At 45.6% G+C, this 23,597-nt stretch overlaps 1 protein-coding gene across 10 annotated transcripts in view; it reads right to left on the bottom strand.

Moving 5' to 3' along the window:
- GRIK1 (glutamate ionotropic receptor kainate type subunit 1) overlaps nucleotides 1–23,597 on the bottom strand; it is a 630,706-nt gene that overhangs the window by 479,596 nt on the left and 127,513 nt on the right. The window contains exon 1 of one of the 10 annotated variants that reach the window (XM_063956423.1): nucleotides 19,298–19,376. The exons of 6 other annotated variants lie outside the window; for them this stretch is intronic. In XM_063956423.1, the coding sequence (XP_063812493.1) occupies nucleotides 19,298–19,361 (64 nt within the window). In that variant the 5' untranslated portion in view covers nucleotides 19,362–19,376. Of the gene's footprint in view, nucleotides 1–494; nucleotides 698–4,996; nucleotides 5,016–18,045; nucleotides 18,153–19,297; nucleotides 19,377–23,597 lie in introns of those variants that run through there. 3 more of the 10 variants (XM_063956426.1, XM_063956429.1, XM_063956427.1) reach the window with 3 other exon arrangements.

The following is a 23,597-nucleotide window of genomic DNA, read 5'->3' as shown; positions in this document are numbered from 1 at the left end:
TACTGGGGGCATAGGGGCACTGTGTGGTATACTGTGGGCACTGGGGCATAATGTTTATACCTGGGGGCACTGTAGGGCTTAATAATAATAATAATAATAATACTGGGAGCATTGTGTATCATACTTGGGGTCACTGTGTGGCATACTGGGGGCACAGGGGCCACTGGGGCATAATGTTAACACCGGGGAGCACGATAGGCCATAATAATAATAATAATAATAATAATAATGGGGGCACTATGTATCATACTTGGGGGCACTGTGTGGCATACTAGGGGGCACTATGTGGAATACTTGGGCGGGCTGTGTGGCATCATTTCCATAATGGGGGCACTGTGTGGCATCATCTAATTGTATTGGTCGGGGCCCCCACAAATGAGTTGCCCTGTAGCCATGGCGATAATAAACTTGCTATCAAAACTGAATGCGTATTGTGGTTTTGGATATGTTTACAAAAAAGAGTCAAGTATACAATAGCAATGTACAGAGCTTACAATAGATTGCTGCCAACAGTCTCTGAATTCATTCTCCTCAGCAGCAATCTCTCGCAGTCCGTCCAGGTACACACAGCAGCTCCTCAGGTATTGTAGTAAACTCCTTTCAAGTTTATGCTTGCCACAAAACCAAATGTAATAGAGTCTTGTAGTGTTCACAGCAGCGATAGCTCTAACAGCCTGCAGACGTCTGAGCACAGAATAAGGAGAAGCACGGCCTCTCAGAAGTCTCTCTCTCTCCCTCTGTCAGCGGCTGATACTGCAGGACATTATCCAGGTGTGTTAGAGAAGAGCTATTTACACGTTTCTTACACTGCAGCTACACGTCTCCGTCGCTTTGTCATTTCTGGCTTTTAGGCATTTTGCTTTAACAAATTACAAAAATGCATGTATAGTACAGTAGTTATTGCAATATACTGCTGCGGCTAAGGATGGCCATCGACCATCAATGATTCAAAATCATAGATGGTCTATGACTGATGTCGAATAGTTTTACCATCGATGGGGGAGAACCAGATGGTTTCCCACCACCGATGGTTTAGTGCTACCAAATTTTTTATTTATTTTTTTCCTCATAGTGTCAGGGCACGGAGCTTAGCCCCGCCCCCTGACGCCAGCAAAGCCCCACTCCCTGGCTCTGATTGGCCCCTAGTTCACTTAACAGTAATGCAGGGATGACCATCAATGGGTAAAACCATCAATGGTTTCTTTACAGATGGTTTCACACCATCGAGGTTATCCATCAATGGTACTATCGATGGTGACCATCGACGGATAACCTACCGATGGCCATCCCTAGCTGCGGATGATTTTTAGGGGTAGATGTATCAAACCTTGGAGAGAGATAAAGTAGAGAGAGAGAAATAAAGTACCATCCAATCAGCTGCTGTCATTTTTCAAACACAAACTGTAAAGTGACAGCTAAAAGCTGATTGGTTGGCACTTTATCTCTCTCTCTAAGGTTTGCTACATCTCCCCTCCTCTGACTTGTCCTCTCTCTTCTGTATTTTGGGGACCATGGCCCATCATTGGGGTTTGTTGTCATTCTCATTATGAATATTGGGTCCGTTGAAGAAGATTAGCAATCCGTGGGAGTCCTGGAGGCTTGGGTATGTGAGAGAACCAGGTCTCTGCCGGAGCCACAGACAGGCATGGGTACTTTATACCATATAGATTTACACCCACCAACATTCCCTACCCCAGATTACTGTCTGTCGCCAAAGACTGCTTTATTAATGACAGGTGATAATGATGTTGCCTTAAAATAGCCCATGCACTTGCCCCAGCTGCAATAGTTTCAGCCCTACATAATACATCAAGCCCATGTTTTTCTAAGCATCCGGAGATGACAAACAGACCCCAACATTGTCACAATATCTAATAGGATTACAGTCTACCACAACTATACAGGGGGGCAATGCCTATTTCTCCTAATATTAGTTAACCGCATTGGATGCAAATGAAACAGATTGAAGAGCAGCCCAAGACAGTCTCAGACAGGTAGTAGAAGGGCAGCCAAAGAATATGATACCATTGATGGATGATAAAAAGTCTTATCCTAGTACAGCAGAAGCAAGTGAGACAGGCAGGAATAACGGGCCTATGTTGCTTGATGTGTAGTACAGTCTTCCACACCTTAAACCAGTGATTCTCAAACTGTGTGCTGTGGCCCCCTGGGGTGCCTCAGGACACTTGCAGGGGTGCCCTGGGTTGGTGGTCCAGGTTCAATTACAAATTTTTATGGTCCATGTAATAGGCCAAACCAGTGCTGGTGGTGGTCAACCATAAAATATTTGGACAAATAGAAGCAAATATTGTCCCTCAGCACACAAATGAACCCAAGGATGACCTACAGTATAAGCACAATTTACTTATTTTAATATTTCTTTCTACATTTCTCAATAAGTAACTTTTGGCCTACGGGTACCGTGAAAAAAATGCTGATACTTTAGGGCATGGTTCTTCAACCTCTGGCCCTCCAGCTGTTGTGGAACTACACATTCCAGCATGCCCTGCTCAGGTTTAGCAAGCCTTAATAGCAAAACTGTGGCAGGGCATCTTGGGATGTGCAGTTGCACAGCAGCTGGAGGGCCGCAGGTTGAAGACCCATGCTTTAGGGTGCCGTGATTCCAAAAAGTTTGGGAACCACTTTCCTGCAACAATATATTAAGGATGAAAGATGTGTATGAGAGGTAACTTTTAAATCTCACTGCATGTCTCTGCTATTTGCCAAACTGTTTTTCCTCTACATTCCCATCTATACTGACAAGTACTACTCTATAATCAATGCCTTCAATCAATATCATCAAATTGCAATCATTTATCAATACAGTATCCTGTGATGATAGTGAAAGTAAATTTCTGTCTTTGTTTCTTTCTCTTACTGTCTTACCTGGCTGCAAGGATTCATATGAACACATCAGTTAATAATCTGTGGTTTGTAACGAGCACTTAGAGTCTAGGATATGTGTATGTATGGGTGTAACTATAGTGAGTGAAGGGGTGCCATTGCTATGGGGCTTAGAGGCTTATACAGTTGCATACCAATTTCCCAGATTTGCCTACTAAGCAAAGGGATCCACTGCCCAACCTGAATAGTGTGACGTAACATTTTCAGGAGTGTGTACTGGATGTTATAATGGTAAAGCGGCACTGTAATGTGGCATAATGTGAACTGGAGACACTGTTTATCATAATGTGAATTGGAAACACTGTGGCATAATGTGTACTGGCAGCCCTACAATGTGACATCATGTAAACTACTATGGTTCATATAAACTAAGGCACTGCTATGGGGCATAACATTACCTAAGGATCTACCAAGGTTCAGAAAATGAACTAGGGCACTATTATGGGGCATAAAATTGATAAGTGCCACGGAGAGCATTGAGATATGTTGCAAGAAGCATTGGGATATGTTGCTATGGGCTCCACAAAGTCCTGGTTACGTCCTTGTATGTATGACTTATTTCCACTTCTGAACAACCGGGGATATTTGAGGTCAGACAGGGAAAGATCAGGGGAAAATCAGTAAGTTGTTAACTGCAAAACTACTTACATGGGATGGACAACACTGCATATATAGGGGGTCATTCCGAGTTGATTGTAGCTGTGCTAAGTTTAGCACAGCTACGATCGTTAACTCTGACATGCGGGGGGACGCCCAGCACAGGGCTAGTCCGCCCCGCATGTCAGTGCCGCCCCCCGCACAAATACAAAAGCATCGCACAGCGGCGATGCCTTTGTATTTGAGGAGTAACTCCCGGACAGCGCAGCTCCTGCGGCCTGCCGGGAGTTACTCGTCGTTCCCGATGGCCGCAGCGGCCCGACCCCCCAACGGTCCGGCCACGCCTGCGTTGGCTGGACCGCTCCCCCTAAACGGCGGCTTAGCGCCGCCGTTCAGCCCCCTCCCGCCCAGCGACCGCCTCTGTCTCAGAGGCGATCGCTGGGCACCAACGACTGCCATGCGCCGGCGCACTGCGGCGCCGGCACATGCGCAGTTCCGACCCGATCGCTGCGCTGCAACAAACTGCAGCGAGCGATGGGGTCGGAATGACCCCCATAGTCCGGGCTGCTCACTTATCCTAAAAAGAACTTAAACATTATTTTGTTTTGTTTTTTAATACTTTTTTTGTGCTAAATTAATTGTTTTATTCTAATGAGCAGCCTAAATAACACTCCTTTCTCGTAGGAATCAATCAGAAGCACAACCATAAACCACCACATAACTGACCCTAAGGATGACAGGCACAATTTACCTAAAGTAATATTTATTTCCAAAATTATCAATAAAAAACCTTTCATCCTAGGGCTGCCTTGAAAAAAATGCTAATACTCTAGGGCACAGGTTCTCAAACTCGGTCCTCAGGACCCCGCACAGTTCATGTTTTGCAGGTCACCTGTAGATTGTTGAAAGGGGACAGTTGGTGATACACAGTGCAGCTGCTGGGTGACATGGAAAACATGAACCGTATGGGGTCCTGAGGACCGAGTTTGAGAACCACTGCTCTAGGGCACCGTCATTCAAGAAAGTTTGGGAACCACTATCCTAGACTCTATGTGGTACATTTACTAAAGCTACTAACACAGAGAATTGATGATGTTGCACATACTGTAGCAACCAATCAGATGCTGTCTATCATTTTCTAAAAGGCAATAGAGAAATGATAGACAGCACATGATTGGTTGCTATGGGCAACATCACCAGATATTAACCTGTTATAAAAAAAGCCGTGCAGCTATAATAGACATCAGATTAGTGTGACTTATATATATGTACAAAGCATCTAATCACATCAGTTACTTAACATTTAGGGGTGTTTGGGTGCTCCCCTCCTTTTGCACACATTTCCACAGTTGTCAGCATCACCAATACTGTATGTTATCACTGCTAAGTGGTTAGGAATGGTAGCAATTTATTAAAAGTATGTTTCCTTCAGGTTCTCTTTAACTGACCTTCATTTCATGCACCCAAAGACTTATTTGTTCCACTTCATACTTACCGACATTTCAAATCTCCTCTCCGGGAGATGCCCGGAGAGGAGAAGCAGGTGGGCGGCGACGAGGGCGGGGCTGAGATAATTACATAATTAAGCCCAGCCTACTCGCCAGGAAAAGCCCACAGTTGGTTAATATTTGCACAGGGGGCGGAGCTAAATGACTCAATTAGCATATAATCGCGTCATTAGGCTCCGCCCCTTCCGCCAGTCCGCTATTTTGCTGTGTCTTTCTCCACATTCTGCCCACTTCACTAGGAAGTGGGCAGAATGCGGGAGCTGTGCCCACTCTTCCGGGGCTGCGGGGGACTACTCGAAAAACCGGGTGTCTCCCGCAGAATCCGATAGAGTAGGTAAGTATGTTCCACTTTCAGGCCAAAACCGGAGCTTTGACCCTGCCTTTTCCTGGGTTTTTAAACATGGGTTGGACCCGGGTTTTAGCTCCTGTACCCCTTTCACACTGCACTTTGGCCACAGGTTATTCCCGGGTCGATCCCTTTCACACTGAACCGGTGTCTGCCCTGCATGTCACTGTACACACTCCCTTGAGGCAGGCACCCAAATACACAGCCAATCAGCAGCTTTGAAAGGTAACCTGCACAGACCCTCTCCCCCATACCGAGCCGGCCCTAACCAATATGATGCCCTAGGCAAGATTTTGTCTGGTGCCCCCTAGCACCGCCACTATCTCCACCTCTGACCCTGCACCCCTTTCCCAGCACCATCACCACTCACCCATAGCAGTCCACATTTTGATGTTCCTACCCCCTATATTTTAAATAGGAACATTTTGCATTTGGCGCACAGTCCAAAAAGGGGTGTGTTCTTGCTGAGAGGGGGCATGGCCACACAATAGTACCGCCAATTCAAATTATGTCACACACTAGTGCAACTTTATTCACACACATAATGCCCCTTACACATTTGCCGAACACTACTGCATAACTAACCCACCCGCACGCATCACTCACATGACCCGCTAACACTGTGACCTCTGCCTCTGCTTGGATACAGATGTGTCCTTATACATCTAGCCTCAATTCGCCATGCAGCAGGAGATGCCTGGCTTGAGTCCACTGGTAGCTCTGCTAACATTGGGCACCTTATTTTTATTTTTATGAAAATGCATCTTGTTTGCATTACTATGTGGCTAGGATGCACAAGCAGCTACTGCTGTTTAAAATGATATGTGGCATGCCTATATTCTGTGTGTAACTGTATCTGCATATGAAATGCTACGTTACAGTGATTTCCAGGGGAATACACTAACGTAGCATTCCGTATGCAGATACAGCCGCAGTCACACACAGAATATAGGCATGCCACATATCATTTTAAACAGCAGAAGCTGCTTGTGCATCCTAGCCACATAGTAATGCAAACAAGATGCATTTTTATAAAAATAAGGTGCCCAATGTTAGCAGAGCTACCAGCGGACTCAGGCCAGGCATCTCCTGCTGCATGGCGTATTGAGGCTAGATGTATAAGGACACATCTGTATCCAAGCAGAGGCAGAGGTCACAGTGTTAGGGGGTCATGTGAGTGATGCGTGCGGGTGGGTTAGTTTTTCCCTGACACGCCTGCGTTTTTTAGCACACTCCCGGAAAGCGCTTAGTTACCACCCAGAAACGCCCCTATCCTGTCAATCATTCACCGATCAGCAGTGCGACTGAAAACGCCGCACGAACACCAGCAAATCTACTAAGTTTTGTGTAAAATAACTTAGCGCATGCGCTCTGCGTACCATGCGCATGCGCAATTAGCAACAAATCGCAGCATAGCGAAAATCGGCAACGAGCGAACAACTCGGAATGACCCCCATAGGCTGAGTGTGTTTATTTTACGTAGCAGTGGAAGGAGGAACCCTGAGCTGACGCCAATATCAGGGGAAAAATAACTAATTCAAGGACCTCCATGACACTCATTCAATACCAAGTTGGCCAAACACATTGTAAACTGGCCTTTTGCTTTGTACCATGCAGCCGGATCTGTAAGAACCATAGACATCCACATTTGTGACCAGGCTGCACAGATCTGGTTTCCAAGTGGCCAGTTAACCACACTGTGGGGAAAATATATTCAGTCTTGGAGAGAGATAAAGTACCAGCCAGTCAGCTCCTAACTAACATGTTAGAGACTGTGGGGGACTTTTACTAAGCAGTGATAAGAGCGGAGAAGTGAGCCAGTGGAGAAGTTGCCCCATCAACCAATCAGCAGCTCTGTATCATTTTATAGTATGCAAATTATAGATGTTACTTTAGTACTGATTGGTTGCCATGGGCAACTTCTCCACTGGCTCACTTCTCCGCTCTAATCACTGCTTAGTAAATGTCCCCCTGTGTTTGAAACAATGGCAGATAGGAGCTGGTTGGTACTTTATCTCTTTCCATCTTATCTCTGTCACAGGCATATATTTACTAATGTTCCATTTTGGATTCAATTTTATGTTTGATTTAAATCAACTGAAATTGAATCAAACTGAACTTTTGCCACCACTCCCCCATCAACGCCCACAAACAGTGCCTGACTGTCAGTCACTCTGCATAAAGATAAACACCGTGAGTGGCATAGCTGTTAGACATTGGCATAGCGTCATCATCTCTGTGGTCTAAAAGCTCAAATCGCCTGTCTACTATTAGTCTGTTATATTGGGGATTTGTAATTAGAGATGAGCGGGTTCGGTTTCTCTGAAACCGAACCCGCACGAACTTCATGTTTTTTTTACGGGTCCGAGCAGACTCGGATCCTCCCGCCTTGCTCGGTTAACCCGAGCGCGCCCGAACGTCATCATGACGCTGTCGGATTCTCGCGAGACTCGGATTCTATATAAGGAGCCGCGCGTCGCCGCCATTTTCACACGTGCATTGAGATTGATAGGGAGAGGACGTGGCTGGCGTCCTCTCCATTAGAAATTAGATTAGAAGAGAGAGAGAGATTGTGCAGAGTCAGACAGAGTTTACCACAGTGACCAGTGCAGTTGTTGTTAGTTAACTTTTATTTATTTTAATATAATATATCCGTTCTCTGCTATATCCGTTCTCTGCCTGAAAAAAAACGATACACAGCAGCAGCCAGTCACACAGTGTGACTCAGTCTGTGTGCACTCAGCTCAGCCCAGTGTGCTGCACATCAATGTATAAAAGGCAAAGCTTATAATAATTGTGGGGGAGACTGGGGAGCACTGCAGGTTGTTATAGCAGGAGCCCCCAGGAGTACATAATATTATATTAATTTAAAATTAAACAGTGCACACTTTTGCTGCAGGAGTGCCACTGCCAGTGTGACTAGTGGTGACCAGTGCCTGACCACCAGTATAGTAGTATATTGTTGTATGTATTGTATACTATCTCTTTATCAACCAGTCTATATTAGCAGCAGACACAGTACAGTGCGGTAGTTCACGGCTGTGGCTACCTCTGTGTCGGCAGTCGGAACTCGGCAGGCAGTCCGTCCATCCATAATTGTATTACAATATATACCACCTAACCGTGGTATTTTTTTTTCTTTCTTTATACCGTCGTCATAGTGTCATACTAGTTGTTACGAGTATACTACTATCTCTTTATCAACCAGTGTACAGTGCGGTAGTTCACGGCTGTGGCTACCTCTGTGTCGGCAGTCGGCAGGCAGTCCGTCCATCCATAATTGTATTATTATTATAATATATACCACCTAACCGTGGTTTTTTTTTCATTCTTTATACCGTCATAGTGTCATACTAGTTGTTACGAGTATACTACTATCTCTTTATCAACCAGTGTACAGTGCGGTAGTTCACGGCTGTGGCTACCTCTGTGTCGGCAGTCGGCAGGCAGTCCGTCCATCCATAATTGTATTATTATTATAATATATACCACCTAACCGTGGTTTTTTTTTCATTCTTTATACCGTCGTCATAGTGTCATACTAGTTGTTACGAGTATACTACTATCTCTTTATCAACCAGTGTACAGTGCGGTAGTTCACGGCTGTGGCTACCTCTGTGTCGGCAGTCGGCAGGCAGTCCGTCCATCCATAATTGTATTATTATTATAATATATACCACCTAACCGTGGTTTTTTTTTCATTCTTTATACCGTCGTCATAGTGTCATACTAGTTGTTACGAGTATACTACTATCTCTTTATCAACCAGTGTACAGTGCGGTAGTTCACGGCTGTGGCTACCTCTGTGTCGGCAGTCGGCAGGCAGTCCGTCCATCCATAATTGTATTATTATTATAATATATACCACCTAACTGTGGTATTTTTTTTTCTTTCTTTATACCGTCGTCATAGTGTCATACTAGTTGTTACGAGTATACTACTATCTCTTTATCAACCAGTGTACAGTGCGGTAGTTCACGGCTGTGGCTACCTCTGTGTCGGCAGTCGGCAGGCAGTCCGTCCATCCATAATTGTATTATTATTATAATATATACCACCTAACTGTGGTATTTTTTTTTCTTTCTTTATACCGTCGTCATAGTGTCATACTAGTTGTTACGAGTATACTACTATCTCTTTATCAACCAGTGTACAGTGCGGTAGTTCACGGCTGTGGCTACCTCTGTGTCGGCAGTCGGCAGGCAGTCCGTCCATCCATAATTGTATTATTATTATAATATATACCACCTAACCGTGGTTTTTTTTTCATTCTTTATACCGTCGTCATAGTGTCATACTAGTTGTTACGAGTATACTACTATCTCTTTATCAACCAGTGTACAGTGCGGTAGTTCACGGCTGTGGCTACCTCTGTGTCGGCAGTCGGCAGGCAGTCCGTCCATCCATAATTGTATTATTATTATAATATATACCACCTAACTGTGGTATTTTTTTTTCTTTCTTTATACCGTCGTCATAGTGTCATACTAGTTGTTACGAGTATACTACTATCTCTTTATCAACCAGTGTACAGTGCGGTAGTTCACGGCTGTGGCTACCTCTGTGTCGGCAGTCGGCAGGCAGTCCGTCCATCCATAATTGTATTATTATTATAATATATACCACCTAACCGTGGTTTTTTTTTCATTCTTTATACCGTCATAGTGTCATACTAGTTGTTACGAGTATACTACTATCTCTTTATCAACCAGTGTACAGTGCGGTAGTTCACGGCTGTGGCTACCTCTGTGTCGGCAGTCGGCAGGCAGTCCGTCCATCCATAATTGTATTATTATTATAATATATACCACCTAACTGTGGTATTTTTTTTTCTTTCTTTATACCGTCGTCATAGTGTCATACTAGTTGTTACGAGTATACTACTATCTCTTTATCAACCAGTGTACAGTGCGGTAGTTCACGGCTGTGGCTACCTCTGTGTCGGCAGTCGGCAGGCAGTCCGTCCATCCATAATTGTATTATTATTATAATATATACCACCTAACCGTGGTTTTTTTATACCACCTAACCGTGGCAGTCCGTCCATAATTGTATACTAGTATCCAATCCATCCATCTCCATTGTTTACCTGAGGTGCCTTTTAGTTCTGCCTATAAAATATGGAGAACAAAAAAGTTGAGGTTCCAAAATTAGGGAAAGATCAAGATCCACTTCCACCTCGTGCTGAAGCTGCTGCCACTAGTCATGGCCGAGACGATGAAATGCCAGCAACGTCGTCTGCCAAGGCCGATGCCCAATGTCATAGTACAGAGCATGTCAAATCCAAAACACCAAATATCAGAAAAAAAAGGACTCCAAAACCTAAAATAAAATTGTCGGAGGAGAAGCGTAAACTTGCCAATATGCCATTTACCACACGGAGTGGCAAGGAACGGCTGAGGCCCTGGCCTATGTTCATGGCTAGTGGTTCAGCTTCACATGAGGATGGAAGCACTCAGCCTCTCGCTAGAAAACTGAAAAGACTCAAGCTGGCAAAAGCACCGCAAAGAACTGTGCGTTCTTTGAAATCCCAAATCCACAAGGAGAGTCCAATTGTGTCGTTTGCGATGCCTGACCTTCCCAACACTGGACGTGAAGAGCATGCGCCTTCCACTATTTGCATGCCCCCTGCAAGTGCTGGAAGGAGCACCCGCAGTCCAGTTCCTGATAGTCAGATTGAAGATGTCAGTGTTGAAGTACACCAGGATGAGGAGGATATGGGTGTTGCTGGCGCTGGGGAGGAAATTGACCAGGAGGATTCTGATGGTGAGGTGGTTTGTTTAAGTCAGGCACCCGGGGAGACACCTGTTGTCCGTGGGAGGAATATGGCCGTTGACATGCCAGGTGAAAATACCAAAAAAATCAGCTCTTCGGTGTGGAGGTATTTCACCAGAAATGCGGACAACAGGTGTCAAGCCGTGTGTTCCCTTTGTCAAGCTGTAATAAGTAGGGGTAAGGACGTTAACCACCTCGGAACATCCTCCCTTATACGTCACCTGCAGCGCATTCATAATAAGTCAGTGACAAGTTCAAAAACTTTGGGTGACAGCGGAAGCAGTCCACTGACCAGTAAATCCCTTCCTCTTGTAACCAAGCTCACGCAAACCACCCCACCAACTCCCTCAGTGTCAATTTCCTCCTTCCCCAGGAATGCCAATAGTCCTGCAGGCCATGTCACTGGCAAGTCTGACGAGTCCTCTCCTGCCTGTGATTCCTCCGATGCATCCTTGCGTGTAACGCCTACTGCTGCTGGCGCTGCTGTTGTTGCCGCTGGGAGTCGATGGTCATCCCAGAGGGGAAGTCGTAAGCCCACTTGTACTACTTCCAGTAAGCAATTGACTGTTCAACAGTCCTTTGCGAGGAAGATGAAATATCACAGCAGTCATCCTACTGCAAAGCGGATAACTGAGTCCTTGACAACTATGTTGGTGTTAGACGTGCGTCCGGTATCCGCCGTTAGTTCACAGGGAACTAGACAATTTATTGAGGCAGTGTGCCCCCGTTACCAAATACCATCTAGGTTCCACTTCTCTAGGCAGGCGATACCGAGAATGTACACGGACGTCAGAAAAAGACTCACCAGTGTCCTAAAAAATGCAGTTGTACCCAATGTCCACTTAACCACGGACATGTGGACAAGTGGAGCAGGGCAGGGTCAGGACTATATGACTGTGACAGCCCACTGGGTAGATGTATGGACTCCCGCCGCAAGAACAGCAGCGGCGGCACCAGTAGCAGCATCTCGCAAACGCCAACTCTTTCCTAGGCAGGCTACGCTTTGTATCACCGCTTTCCAGAATACGCACACAGCTGAAAACCTCTTACGGCAACTGAGGAAGATCATCGCGGAATGGCTTACCCCAATTGGACTCTCCTGTGGATTTGTGGCATCGGACAACGCCAGCAATATTGTGTGTGCATTAAATATGGGCAAATTCCAGCACGTCCCATGTTTTGCACATACCTTGAATTTGGTGGTGCAGAATTTTTTAAAAAACGACAGGGGCGTGCAAGAGATGCTGTCGGTGGCCAGAAAAATTGCGGGACACTTTCGGCGTACAGGCACCACGTACAGAAGACTGGAGCACCACCAAAAACTACTGAACCTGCCCTGCCATCATCTGAAGCAAGAAGTGGTAACGAGGTGGAATTCAACCCTCTATATGCTTCAGAGGTTGGAGGAGCAGCAAAAGGCCATTCAAGCCTATACAATTGAGCACGATATAGGAGATGGAATGCACCTGTCTCAAGTGCAGTGGAGAATGATTTCAACGTTGTGCAAGGTTCTGATGCCCTTTGAACTTGCCACACGTGAAGTCAGTTCAGACACTGCCAGCCTGAGTCAGGTCATTCCCCTCATCAGGCTTTTGCAGAAGAAGCTGGAGGCATTGAAGAAGGAGCTAACACGGAGCGATTCCGCTAGGCATGTGGGACTTGTGGATGCAGCCCTTAATTCGCTTAACAAGGATTCACGGGTGGTCAATCTGTTGAAATCAGAGCACTACATTTTGGCCACCGTGCTCGATCCTAGATTTAAAGCCTACCTTGGATCTCTCTTTCCGGCAGACACAGGTCTGCTGGGGTTGAAAGACCTGCTGGTGACAAAATTGTCAAGTCAAGCGGAACGCGACCTGTCAACATCTCCTCCTTCACATTCTCCCGCAACTGGGGGTGCGAGGAAAAGGCTCAGAATTCCGAGCCCACCCGCTGGCGGTGATGCAGGGCAGTCTGGAGCGACTGCTGATGCTGACATCTGGTCCGGACTGAAGGACCTGACAACGATTACGGACATGTCGTCTACTGTCACTGCATATGATTCTCTCAACATTGATAGAATGGTGGAGGATTATATGAGTGACCGCATCCAAGTAGGCACGTCACACAGTCCGTACTTATACTGGCAGGAAAAAGAGGCAATTTGGAGGCCCTTGCACAAACTGGCTTTATTCTACCTAAGTTGCCCTCCCACAAGTGTGTACTCCGAAAGAGTGTTTAGTGCCGCCGCTCACCTTGTCAGCAATCGGCGTACGAGGTTACATCCAGAAAATGTGGAGAAGATGATGTTCATTAAAATGAATTATAATCAATTCCTCCGCGGAGACATTGACCAGCAGCAATTGCCTCCACAAAGTACACAGGGAGCTGAGATGGTGGATTCCAGTGGGGACGAATTGATAATCTGTGAGGAGGGGGATGTACACGGTGATATATCGGAGGGTGAAGATGAGGTGGACATCTTGCCTCTGTAGAGCCAGTTTGTGCAAGGAGAGATTAATTGCTTCTTTTTTGGGGGGGGTCCAAACCAACCCGTCATATCAGTCACAGTCGTGTGGCAGACCCTGTCACTGAAATGATGGGTTGGTTAAAGTGTGCATGTCCTGTTTTGTTTATACAACATAAGGGTGGGTGGGAGGGCCCAAGGATAATTCCATCTTGCACCTCTTTTTTCTTTTCTTTTTCTTTGCATCATGTGCTGATTGGGGAGGGTTTTTTGGAAGGGACATCCTGCGTGACACTGCAGTGCCACTCCTAGATGGGCCCGGTGTTTGTGTCGGCCACTAGGGTCGCTTATCTTTCTCACACAGCGACCTCGGTGCAAATTTTAGGACTAAAAATAATATTGTGAGGTGTGATGTGTTCAGAATAGGCTGAAAATGAGTGTAAATTATGTTTTTTGAGGTTAATAATACTTTGGGATCAAAATTACCCCCAAATTCTATGATTTAAGCTGTTTTTTAGGGTTTTTTGAAAAAAACACCCGAATCCAAAACACACCCGAATCCGACAAAAAAAATTCGGTGAGGTTTTGCCAAAACGCGGTCGAACCCAAAACACGGCCGCGGAACCGAACCCAAAACCAAAACACAAAACCCGAAAAATTTCAGGCGCTCATCTCTATTTGTAATTTGATTTTGTGTTCGGTTTGTGTTCGATTTTCAGTTCAAATGTTAGTAAATCAGGGGATCCTATTTTCGCCTACGTGAAAGTACAGATTTTTTGCCGATATTCGATTTTTGAGTGGGATTTGGTTTTATATTCTATTTGATTTTGCCTTTAGTAAATCTCCAAATGCAAAATCGAATTCAAATTGAATGCGAAATCACCTAAAACACAAAATCGAACATTAGTAAATATACCCCCAAGCAGTGTCCGACTGGGGCATGAAGGGTCCACCGGGGGAATGCAGTGGTAGGGGCCCATGTTTAGGGGTGTGGTCAGTCTCCAGAGGGGGTGTGGCCAGACGCCACAGAGGCTTGGCCAACTATTAGAGAGTGCATGGTCTGGGCCCCTTGATAAATATATACAGTATAGTACAGTATAATTATAAGTATAGTATAAGTATTATACATATGTATAATGTATAATTCAAGTGCACAGGGTGGAACTTGATCCCTAGAGTAGGAGGTGGGCCCCCAGGCAGTGGTACCCACCGGTGGTTTCCCCTGTTCCCCTATGGGCCAGTCCAACCTAGCCTCCAAGGCTTAGTACATCTGCATCTCTGTCTTACTACATCCCCAGTTTTCTATGTGATATGACACCTACAGGAGAAGGAGGCCACCAGCCCTAATCAACCCTAATTGCCACCTACAGCTAATTTTGCATTTTAATATACAATGATGAGAGTTCACACAAAGCAACGATTAAATCAAATTGACTTAAAAGTTCTGACTAACAGAAGGATAACAGTTGTCAGTTCAATTGCTTGTGGCATGGAACATTTCTCATGCTAATTGCTCTGAAGACTGACCGCAGCGCTATTATTGAAACACAGCACAGTGGATGGAGCTAGGTGGAGGTTTCTGTTGCACACCATCAAAATATGCCTCATGCTCATCATATAACGTAATATACCTCTAGCTTTATCACATCTAGAACTAGGCTACTGTTACATGGAGGTTTAATATGCAATTTTCATGAAACGCGTAAACACAAGAAAAAGGATGGAGCTGTCACTTCTGTCTCCCGCTTCATGGTACACAGCACCGAACAATCCCAATTATCCCCCTTTAACATTGCTGTACTCACCTTTTTTTTTATTTTATATAGCTCAACTTTTTCTTTTCCCTTTGCTAAGTAACGGGCAATTTACAGATCTAACAGCTTAATATCTGACCACAGCAGTTATTTTATATCTCGCTGCCATTTTTTCTCTTTTACCGCTCCGAACTTTGATGTATTTCATTTCAGCAATACCAAAATAGAAATTGCCACCCTTCCAAGTTATGAATCAGATAAACAGCTAAGCACATTTATTTTCCCTTCCCAAAACCTTGAAACACTGACATGTAAACCAGTCAATAAAACAAACAATATATTACAGAAAATACAAACAAACACATCCAGATGCAATCAATTTTCCGCTTACGGTGACCTTTACAAATCAAAGTATCTGCAAACTGACATATATAGACTTGGTAGAGAATGTTTAAGATTATGTAAATGTAAAGAAAAAGAAAGAAAAGAAGAAAGTGTTCCTTTGTGACTTACTGAGTTCCCGAGACAGAAGTGCATATTGGCGTACTGTACTGGCATCAATTTAAATGTCTGGTAGTTTGTTGTTTATAGAGCTTCTGGTTGTAAAGTTTGGTCCCTGTAAATGAGCCTACTGTGTGGGGAAAATGCAATAGTTTGCGGCTTCCAGTGAGTCTGCCCACTGTTTTAAAGTAGCAATCATTTAAGAGGCAAAACCATAGGCAAATGCAGGGGGGGTTTCATGTTGCCCGGAAACCCCCCCTCTTCTTAGCCAGCGGCTCAAATTATGACCACAATAGCAACAGTATATAATACGATTACTACAGCTGCTGCCACAACATGCATTTAAGAGACCAAGCGGAGCCGCTTGGATAAGAGAGTAGCTGCCAGGAAGAAGAGACAGGAGTCTTACCATGAGGAGGGAGAACGTGTTCTTAGAAAGTGCAGTTCTGTCTCTTACTGGTTCTATTATCTTTCTTTCTTTCTTTTTTTTCTTTTTCTGGCCACTTATGTATATAATAGCTAAATATGCTGGCCTGTTATTGTGCCTTGAGAACTGAGGTTGGAAAACACTGGCCTATACCATCTATACCATGTAGTGTTAATTATTAATATTGTATTCCATACACTAATACCCCTTTCAGACCACCAATTTTGAACACAGGTTATTGGCACATGAGTCCGAATAACCCGTGTTCCTGTGCGGTCTGAAAGGTGCCAGGGGAAATATACCGGGTTGAGTGACCCGGTATTTCAACCCTGTTAGCGAGCAGGGTTGAACTCGTGTTCAACCCGGCTCGCTGTGCTGTGTGAATGGAAGCCTTGTCGATGCGACCCGTTTCCCGTTCACTGTGTGTGGACGGGTGGCACTTGGAGATCGTGTGTCAGTCTCCCGAGTGCAACCGCCTCAGGTCACCTGAAATGGGTATAAGTTCTTCTACAGCTCCCACGACTCCTGCGCCGACTCCAGTTTTCTGCAGAGCAGGAGATTATTTACATTTGGAAACCCCCCTCTAGAGATCCTGCGTTTGCCCCTGAAAAACAACCTGGTTTCAAACAATTGCCTCCTTGAAACTACATGACTCAAATGAGATCCTACAATTGTAAATCTTACAAATAATTTATGATTTGGGTTTATGCCTTACATTTATAGTATAACAACTTGCATTTAAAATTGGGATGGGAAATGTCCCATCCCTGTTGGGCCCTTTCTCCTTACACAGTACAATGTTAGCCAGTTTCCCTCTACAGTGCCACCGGCCCTGGCTGGCATAGCCCAGTGATGGTTATGGGAATTTCAGGGTGGACCTCTAGCTTTTTACACCCTCCTCCCTAAATTGCCGTTACCAGCACAAGTCTATGGGGCTGATTCAGAGGTGGAGACAGTTGCAGCGACGATAGACTGCACCTACTCTATGGCAAGTACAATTTCGCCAACTAAATATGGCCGCCCGTATCCGTACAACTGCGTCTTCAAAAATAGTCTCTGACTACAACACGGTAGCACTAGTTAGCTCCCTGGAATGTCCATTGACTGTCAATCACACTGAGCGCAATTTCAATCTGCGTCCCACCACTCAATCGAGCCCCATGAGTGGGTGTGACCTGGGTGACAATTGGACAGACTCTCACTGTAATCAGTGAGTTTTTGCCACTTACTATACCCCAGAGAGAACCACTGCCACCATGACCTCCCATTTGCCATCTCAGTAATGTCACAATTTTCAAAAGCCATTTCCAGGTGCAGTTATCCAGGTTTTGCAAACAACATTGCTTGAGGGGTTTTATACAGAGAAACACAATTGGGCCGCAGAAAAAATTGCTAATGGATGATCCTTCCTGATGTCCCACGTATTAAAGTTTATGGTTTGAAAAAATGGATTCATATTTAAATTTTTCTGCATGTTTCTAGAATATAATGCTTTTTTGCTGTACATTCTGGGTAACAGCATAAATATGAGAAATCTCATCTGATCAGCAGTAAAATGAGACGCTTAAACATTTGAAGTGTCAGCTGGATGGGTTAGACGTGGAAGTGTATGAAGGAAACGGGATACGTCATTAGGTCGAAAGTCATTAGGTCGACCACTATTGGACACGCATTAGGTCGACATGGTCAATAGGTTGACATGGTCAATAGGTCGACGTGTACTAGGTCGACAAGGGGCCAAACATGTCAGGGGCGCAGGTGCTGGGGAGGGGGGGGGGAGCACTTACCACAGGATCCCCACGAAGACTCCTACTTTAGAAGTGTGCTCTGTGCTGCCGCAGCGTGCTGCCCCCGTCCTGTCCTAGTCGGCTCATCACTGATGCATTACTGGGAGGAGGCGGGGATGTCCCAGCAGGCTCAGCATGGCCACGCCTCCTCCCAGTACTGCATCAGTGAAGAGCCGGCTAGGACAGGACAGGGGACAGCACTGAGCAAACATTTTAAAGTAGGAGTCTCCGCGAGGATCCCGTGGTAAGCACTCCCTGGACGGGGAGGGGGTGGGGGAGGAAGGGATAATCAGAGGAATCAAGATCATCCGGCATCTCGCACCACCTGCGATCTCAGGCCTCATTATCTGAAGAAGTTTGCAGATGCGTGTAACCGAGCATTCTGGTGCCTCTTAGTAAGTTAGCTGTCAATGTAAAAACATATGCACGGTAAGTATGATCCAGTATAGGGGCTGTCATTGCTTAGAGTTAGGACCTAGGCAGAGGTGCCTTGACGTAGCCGGTGATTTGCTACACTAAAAATGGGAATAAGTGATAATTGAAAGAAAGAATGTGGACTCTTGGTGCAAAAAGGAGTCAGCCCAATCATACCCACCTAGTTACCTGCCCAAGCAGATAAGGAATAGAACAACAATACAAACAGTAGAGGGTAGATCAAAGGCAAGACACAATAAAGACTTCAAATATTATAAAAGGCAACAAGAAGGTGAATACATCACTTCCTCTTCTCTTCTAGAGATAGAAAAGATACCTTTATGTGCATTTTATAATCCTTATTAAGTGAGTTATCGGTACGCTATCTATTTAATTCTACCTCTTGGTGGTGAGATTCTATCCCACTGAACTTCTTCAGAAATAAAAAGACACCAGGGTTCTCCTTCTGGACACTTTTTTGAATTTCATTTTAATGACATTGTATTTTGTATTCTTTTTTCCTTATATGTGACCTTGCTTTTGGACATTGGACACTTGTATGTACATTCAAAGCCTGAAGCACAATCTCTAGAAGAGAAGATGAAGTGATGTATGTTAGGTTCAGGCTGCGGAGGGAGGGTTAGGGTTAGGCTGCACCCCAGGAGGGTCAGGGTTAGGCACCCCCCTCCGGAGGTTAGGGTTAGGCAGCGGGGACTGGGGTTAGGTTTAGGCACTTACGGGGGATGGTTAGGGCTAGGCACTAAGGGGGGAGGTAAGGGTTAGGCTGCAGGTAGGGTGGGTTAGGGGTAGGGGAGAGGGTTTAACACCCCTTACTCACCCTTGTCGGCTTTTCTATGATCGGGATCCCGGCGTCGGTATTTCAAACATCGGCGGCTTTTCATACTGAACCCCTTAGTATGGCTCTTTCTTTGAATTTAGTGTGGGTCAAGCTTTGTGCATATATTTAGCATGGACCTAACTGTCTCCCTCTTCCTTTCCAGAGTATTTATTTGTCTATCTCTTTCTTACCACTTTCACCCCCCACCCACCCATCTCCCCTCCTCTCTGCTTTCTCATCTGTTCCATATTCTCACTAATCCCTGTTATGTCTTCTTGCACGTCCCAATGGTACTATCTGCTTTTGCTTCACTTTTGTTTAGTCTGATCTCTACACCATGGGCCGGATGTTATGGAGTCCCAGTTTGCCCAACATGCGGGATGCCGGACCAATTCCGACGTTTTTTTAAAGGGGCAATCATTTACAACAGGGGTGGGGAATCTTTGGCCCTCCAGCTGTTGTTGAACTACACATACCAGCATGCCCTGCTACAGTTTTGCTATGCGGCCATGCTAAAACTGTTGCAAGGCATGGTGGGATGTGTAGTTCAACAGCAGCTGGAGGACCGCAGGTTCCCCACCCCTGATTTACAAGGTAATAGGGTACACTACTTGGAGTTCCCTGTGCTCTGACGGTGAAACACGACACCAACTATGCATGCTCTCCTCGCACCAGATGCTAGGTGATTAAAATTTGTAATGTTCTTCTTTTTCGACTATTAATAAGAGTATAGGGTGGTCCAGTCAAGGAGATGCATAAACTCACGGGAAAATATACATATTTAGCTCTGTACGTGCAATGTGGGAGGAATTACTGACAACTTGAGCTAAACTCTGCATTTTACTAAACATAAGACTTAAGCAGAATTCCATGCTTACGCAAAAGCAGTGACAGACAAGCCGTATGTAAATATGATGGACAAATATTTGTCTCTGCCATTCTCATCTGTACCGTGGAGATAAGACAGACCATAAAAATAAAAAACCCAGGAACTGGCACGTGAGGCGCACTTACGATGAGAAGGATTACGTCGCAGAAGGCAGACGACTGGAGAGGAATGTCGCACTTATGGAAGCCAGCCAGGGTACTTTAAATTTATAATAAAAGTATCAACATTTATTGAAGTCAATTTAAAAGCGTGGAAGAAAAATACGTCTGATGCGAAATGCCTAATAAGCTGATCACGCAGGCTCTTAGTGGAAAGGTGCTCCGTAATAAAGTCTTCCGTTTATATTGCCCATTTTTCAGTTGTTTTTTTTTTTCATTGTACAATTTTAAATTTGTGGCGGTGGTCCAGGAATGTTTTTAGAGGGCTAATAAATAAAATTAATTACGCCTATATCTACTGCACGATGAATCGTGCGCACGATTGATTTCAATTAAGATGAAAACTCCAGTACACATGTAAAAGTGTTTATATATTAACAGAGCATATTCTTTTTTTTTTAATTGGTCAGTAGATCAATGAAGAACAAATCTTGCAAGCAGATTAAATGGTAAATTAGTTTTTACATTCTAGCTTGCCTAATCCGGGTTCCAGTATTGACTGAATGATGTCCCCTCACTAATCCCCCTGTCCTGAGCTTGCAAAGTAAAGGATTGGATGGGTCTCAGGCCCAAATCTCCCCATTCTTATTATAATAAACAGTGCTTTATTTCTGTGGGTATCCACAGAGCCGGCCCTAACCAATATGATGCCCTAGGCAAGATTTTGGCTGGGGCCCCCTAGCACCACCGCTAGTTCCACCTCTGAACCTGCACCCCTTTCCCAGCACCATCCCCCCCCCCCCCCAACCTATAGCAGTCCTTTCTCTATCGTCCTAAGTGGATGCTGGGGTTCCTGAAAGGACCATGGGGAATAGCGGCTCCGCAGGAGACAGGGCACAAAAAAGTAAAGCTTTACTAGGTCAGGTGGTGTGCACTGGCTCCTCCCCCTATGACCCTCCTCCAGACTCCAGTTAGATTTTGTGCCCGAACGAGAAGGGTGCAATCTAGGTGGCTCTCCTAAAGAGCTGCTTAGAGAAAGTTTAGTTTAGGTTTTTTTCTTTACAGTGAGTCCTGCTGGCAACAGGATCACTGCAACGTGGGACTTAGGGGGAAAGTAGTAAACTCACCTGCATGCAGAGTGGATTTGCTGCTTGGCTACTGGACACCATTAGCTCCAGAGGGATCGAACACAGGCCCAGCCGTGGAGTCCGGTCCCGGAGCCGCGCCGCCGACCCCCTTGCAGATGCTGAAGCGTGAAGAGGTCCGGAAACCGGCGGCTGAAGACTCCTCAGTCTTCATAAGGTAGCGCACAGCACTGCAGCTGTGCGCCATTTTCCTCTCAGCACACTTCACTGGGCAGTCACTGAGGGTGCAGAGCGCTGGGGGGGGGCGCTCTGAGAGGCAAATATAAACCTTATACAAGGCTAAAAATACCTCACATATAGCCCATAGGGGCTATATGGAGATATTTAACCCCTGCCTGACTGGAAAAATAGCGGGAGAAGAACCCGCCGAAAAAGGGGCGGGGCCTATCTCCTCAGCACACGGCGCCATTTTCTGTCACAGCTCCGCTGGTCAGAACGGCTCCCAGGTCTCTCCCCTGCACTGCACTACAGAAACAGGGTAAAACAGAGAGGGGGGGCACATTAATGGCTATATATATATATATTAAAGCAGCTATAAGGGAGCACTTAATATAAGGATATCCCTTGTATATATAGCGCTTTGTGGTGTGTGCTGGCAGACTCTCCCTCTGTCTCCCCAAAAGGGCTAGTGGGTCCTGTCTTCATTAGAGCATTCCCTGTGAGTTTGCGGTGTGTGTCGGTACGTGGTGTCGACATGTATGAGGACGATATTGGTGTGGAGGCGGAGCAATTGCCAAATATGCAGATGTCACCCCCCAGGGGGTCGACACCAGAATGGATGCCTTTATTTGTGGAATTACGTGATGGTTTATCTTCCCTTAAACAGTCAGTTGAGGACATGAGGCGGCCGGACAATCAATTAATGCCTGTCCAGGCGCCTCAAACACCGTCAGGGGCTGTAAAACGCCCTTTGCCTCAGTCGGTCGACACAGACCCAGACACGGGCACTGATTCCAGTGACGACGGTAGAAATTCAAACGTATTTTCCAGTAGGGCCACACGTTATATGATTTTGGCAATGAAGGAGACGTTACATTTAGCTGATACTACAGATACCGTAAAACAGGGTATTATGTATGGTGTGAAAAAACTACAAACAGTTTTTCCTGAATCAGAAGAATTAAATGACGTGTGTGATGAAGCGTGGGTTGCTCCTGATAAAAAGTTGATAATTTCAAAAAAGTTATTGGCATTATACCCTTTCCCGCCAGAGGTTAGGGCGCGCTGGGAAACACCCCCTAAGGTGGACAAGGCGCTCACACGCTTATCCAAACAAGTGGCGTTACCCTCTCCTGAGACGGCCGCACTTAAGGATCCATCAGATAGAAAGATGGAAGTTATTCAAAAGAATATATACACACATGCAGGTGTTATACTACGACCAGCTATAGCAACTGCCTGGATGTGCAGTGCTGGAGTAGTTTGGTCAGAATCCCTGATTGAAAATATTGATACCCTAGATAGGGACAATGTTTTACTGTCGTTAGAACAAATAAAGGATGCATTTATCTATATGCGTGATGCACAGAGGGATATTTGCACACTGGCATCTCGGGTGAGTGCTATGTCCATTTCAGCCAGAAGAGCCTTATGGACACGACAGTGGACAGGCGATGCGGATTCAAAACGTCACATGGAGGTTTTGCCGTATAAAGGGGAGGAGTTATTTGGAGTTGGTCTATCAGACTTGGTGGCCACGGCTACTGCCGGGAAATCCACTTTTTTACCTCAAGTCACTCCCCAACAGAGAAAGGCACCGACCTTTCAACCGCAGCCTTTTCGCTCCTACAAAAATAAGAGAGCAAAGGGCTTGTCGTACCTGCCACGAGGCAGAGGAAGAGGGAAGAGACACCAACAGGCAGCTCCTTCCCAGGAACAGAAGCCCTCCCCGGCTCCTGCAAAAACCTCAGCATGACGCTGGGGCCTCTCAAGCGGACTCGGGGACAGTGGGGGGCCGTCTCAAAAATTACAGCGCGCAGTGGGCTCACTCGCAGGTAGACCCCTGGATCCTGCAGATAATATCTCAGGGGTACAGGTTGGAATTAGAGACGGATCCTCCTCATCGTTTCCTGAAGTCTGCCTTACCAACCGTCTCTTCCGAAAGGGAGAGGGTGTTGGAAGCCATTCACAAGCTGTACGCTCAGCAGGTGATAGTCAAAGTACCCCTA

This window comes from Pseudophryne corroboree, chromosome 2 (assembly GCF_028390025.1).
Source record: "Pseudophryne corroboree isolate aPseCor3 chromosome 2, aPseCor3.hap2, whole genome shotgun sequence".
NCBI classification, from domain to species: Eukaryota; Metazoa; Chordata; class Amphibia; order Anura; family Myobatrachidae; genus Pseudophryne; species Pseudophryne corroboree.
This window is presented reverse-complemented; position numbering and strand designations above follow the sequence as displayed.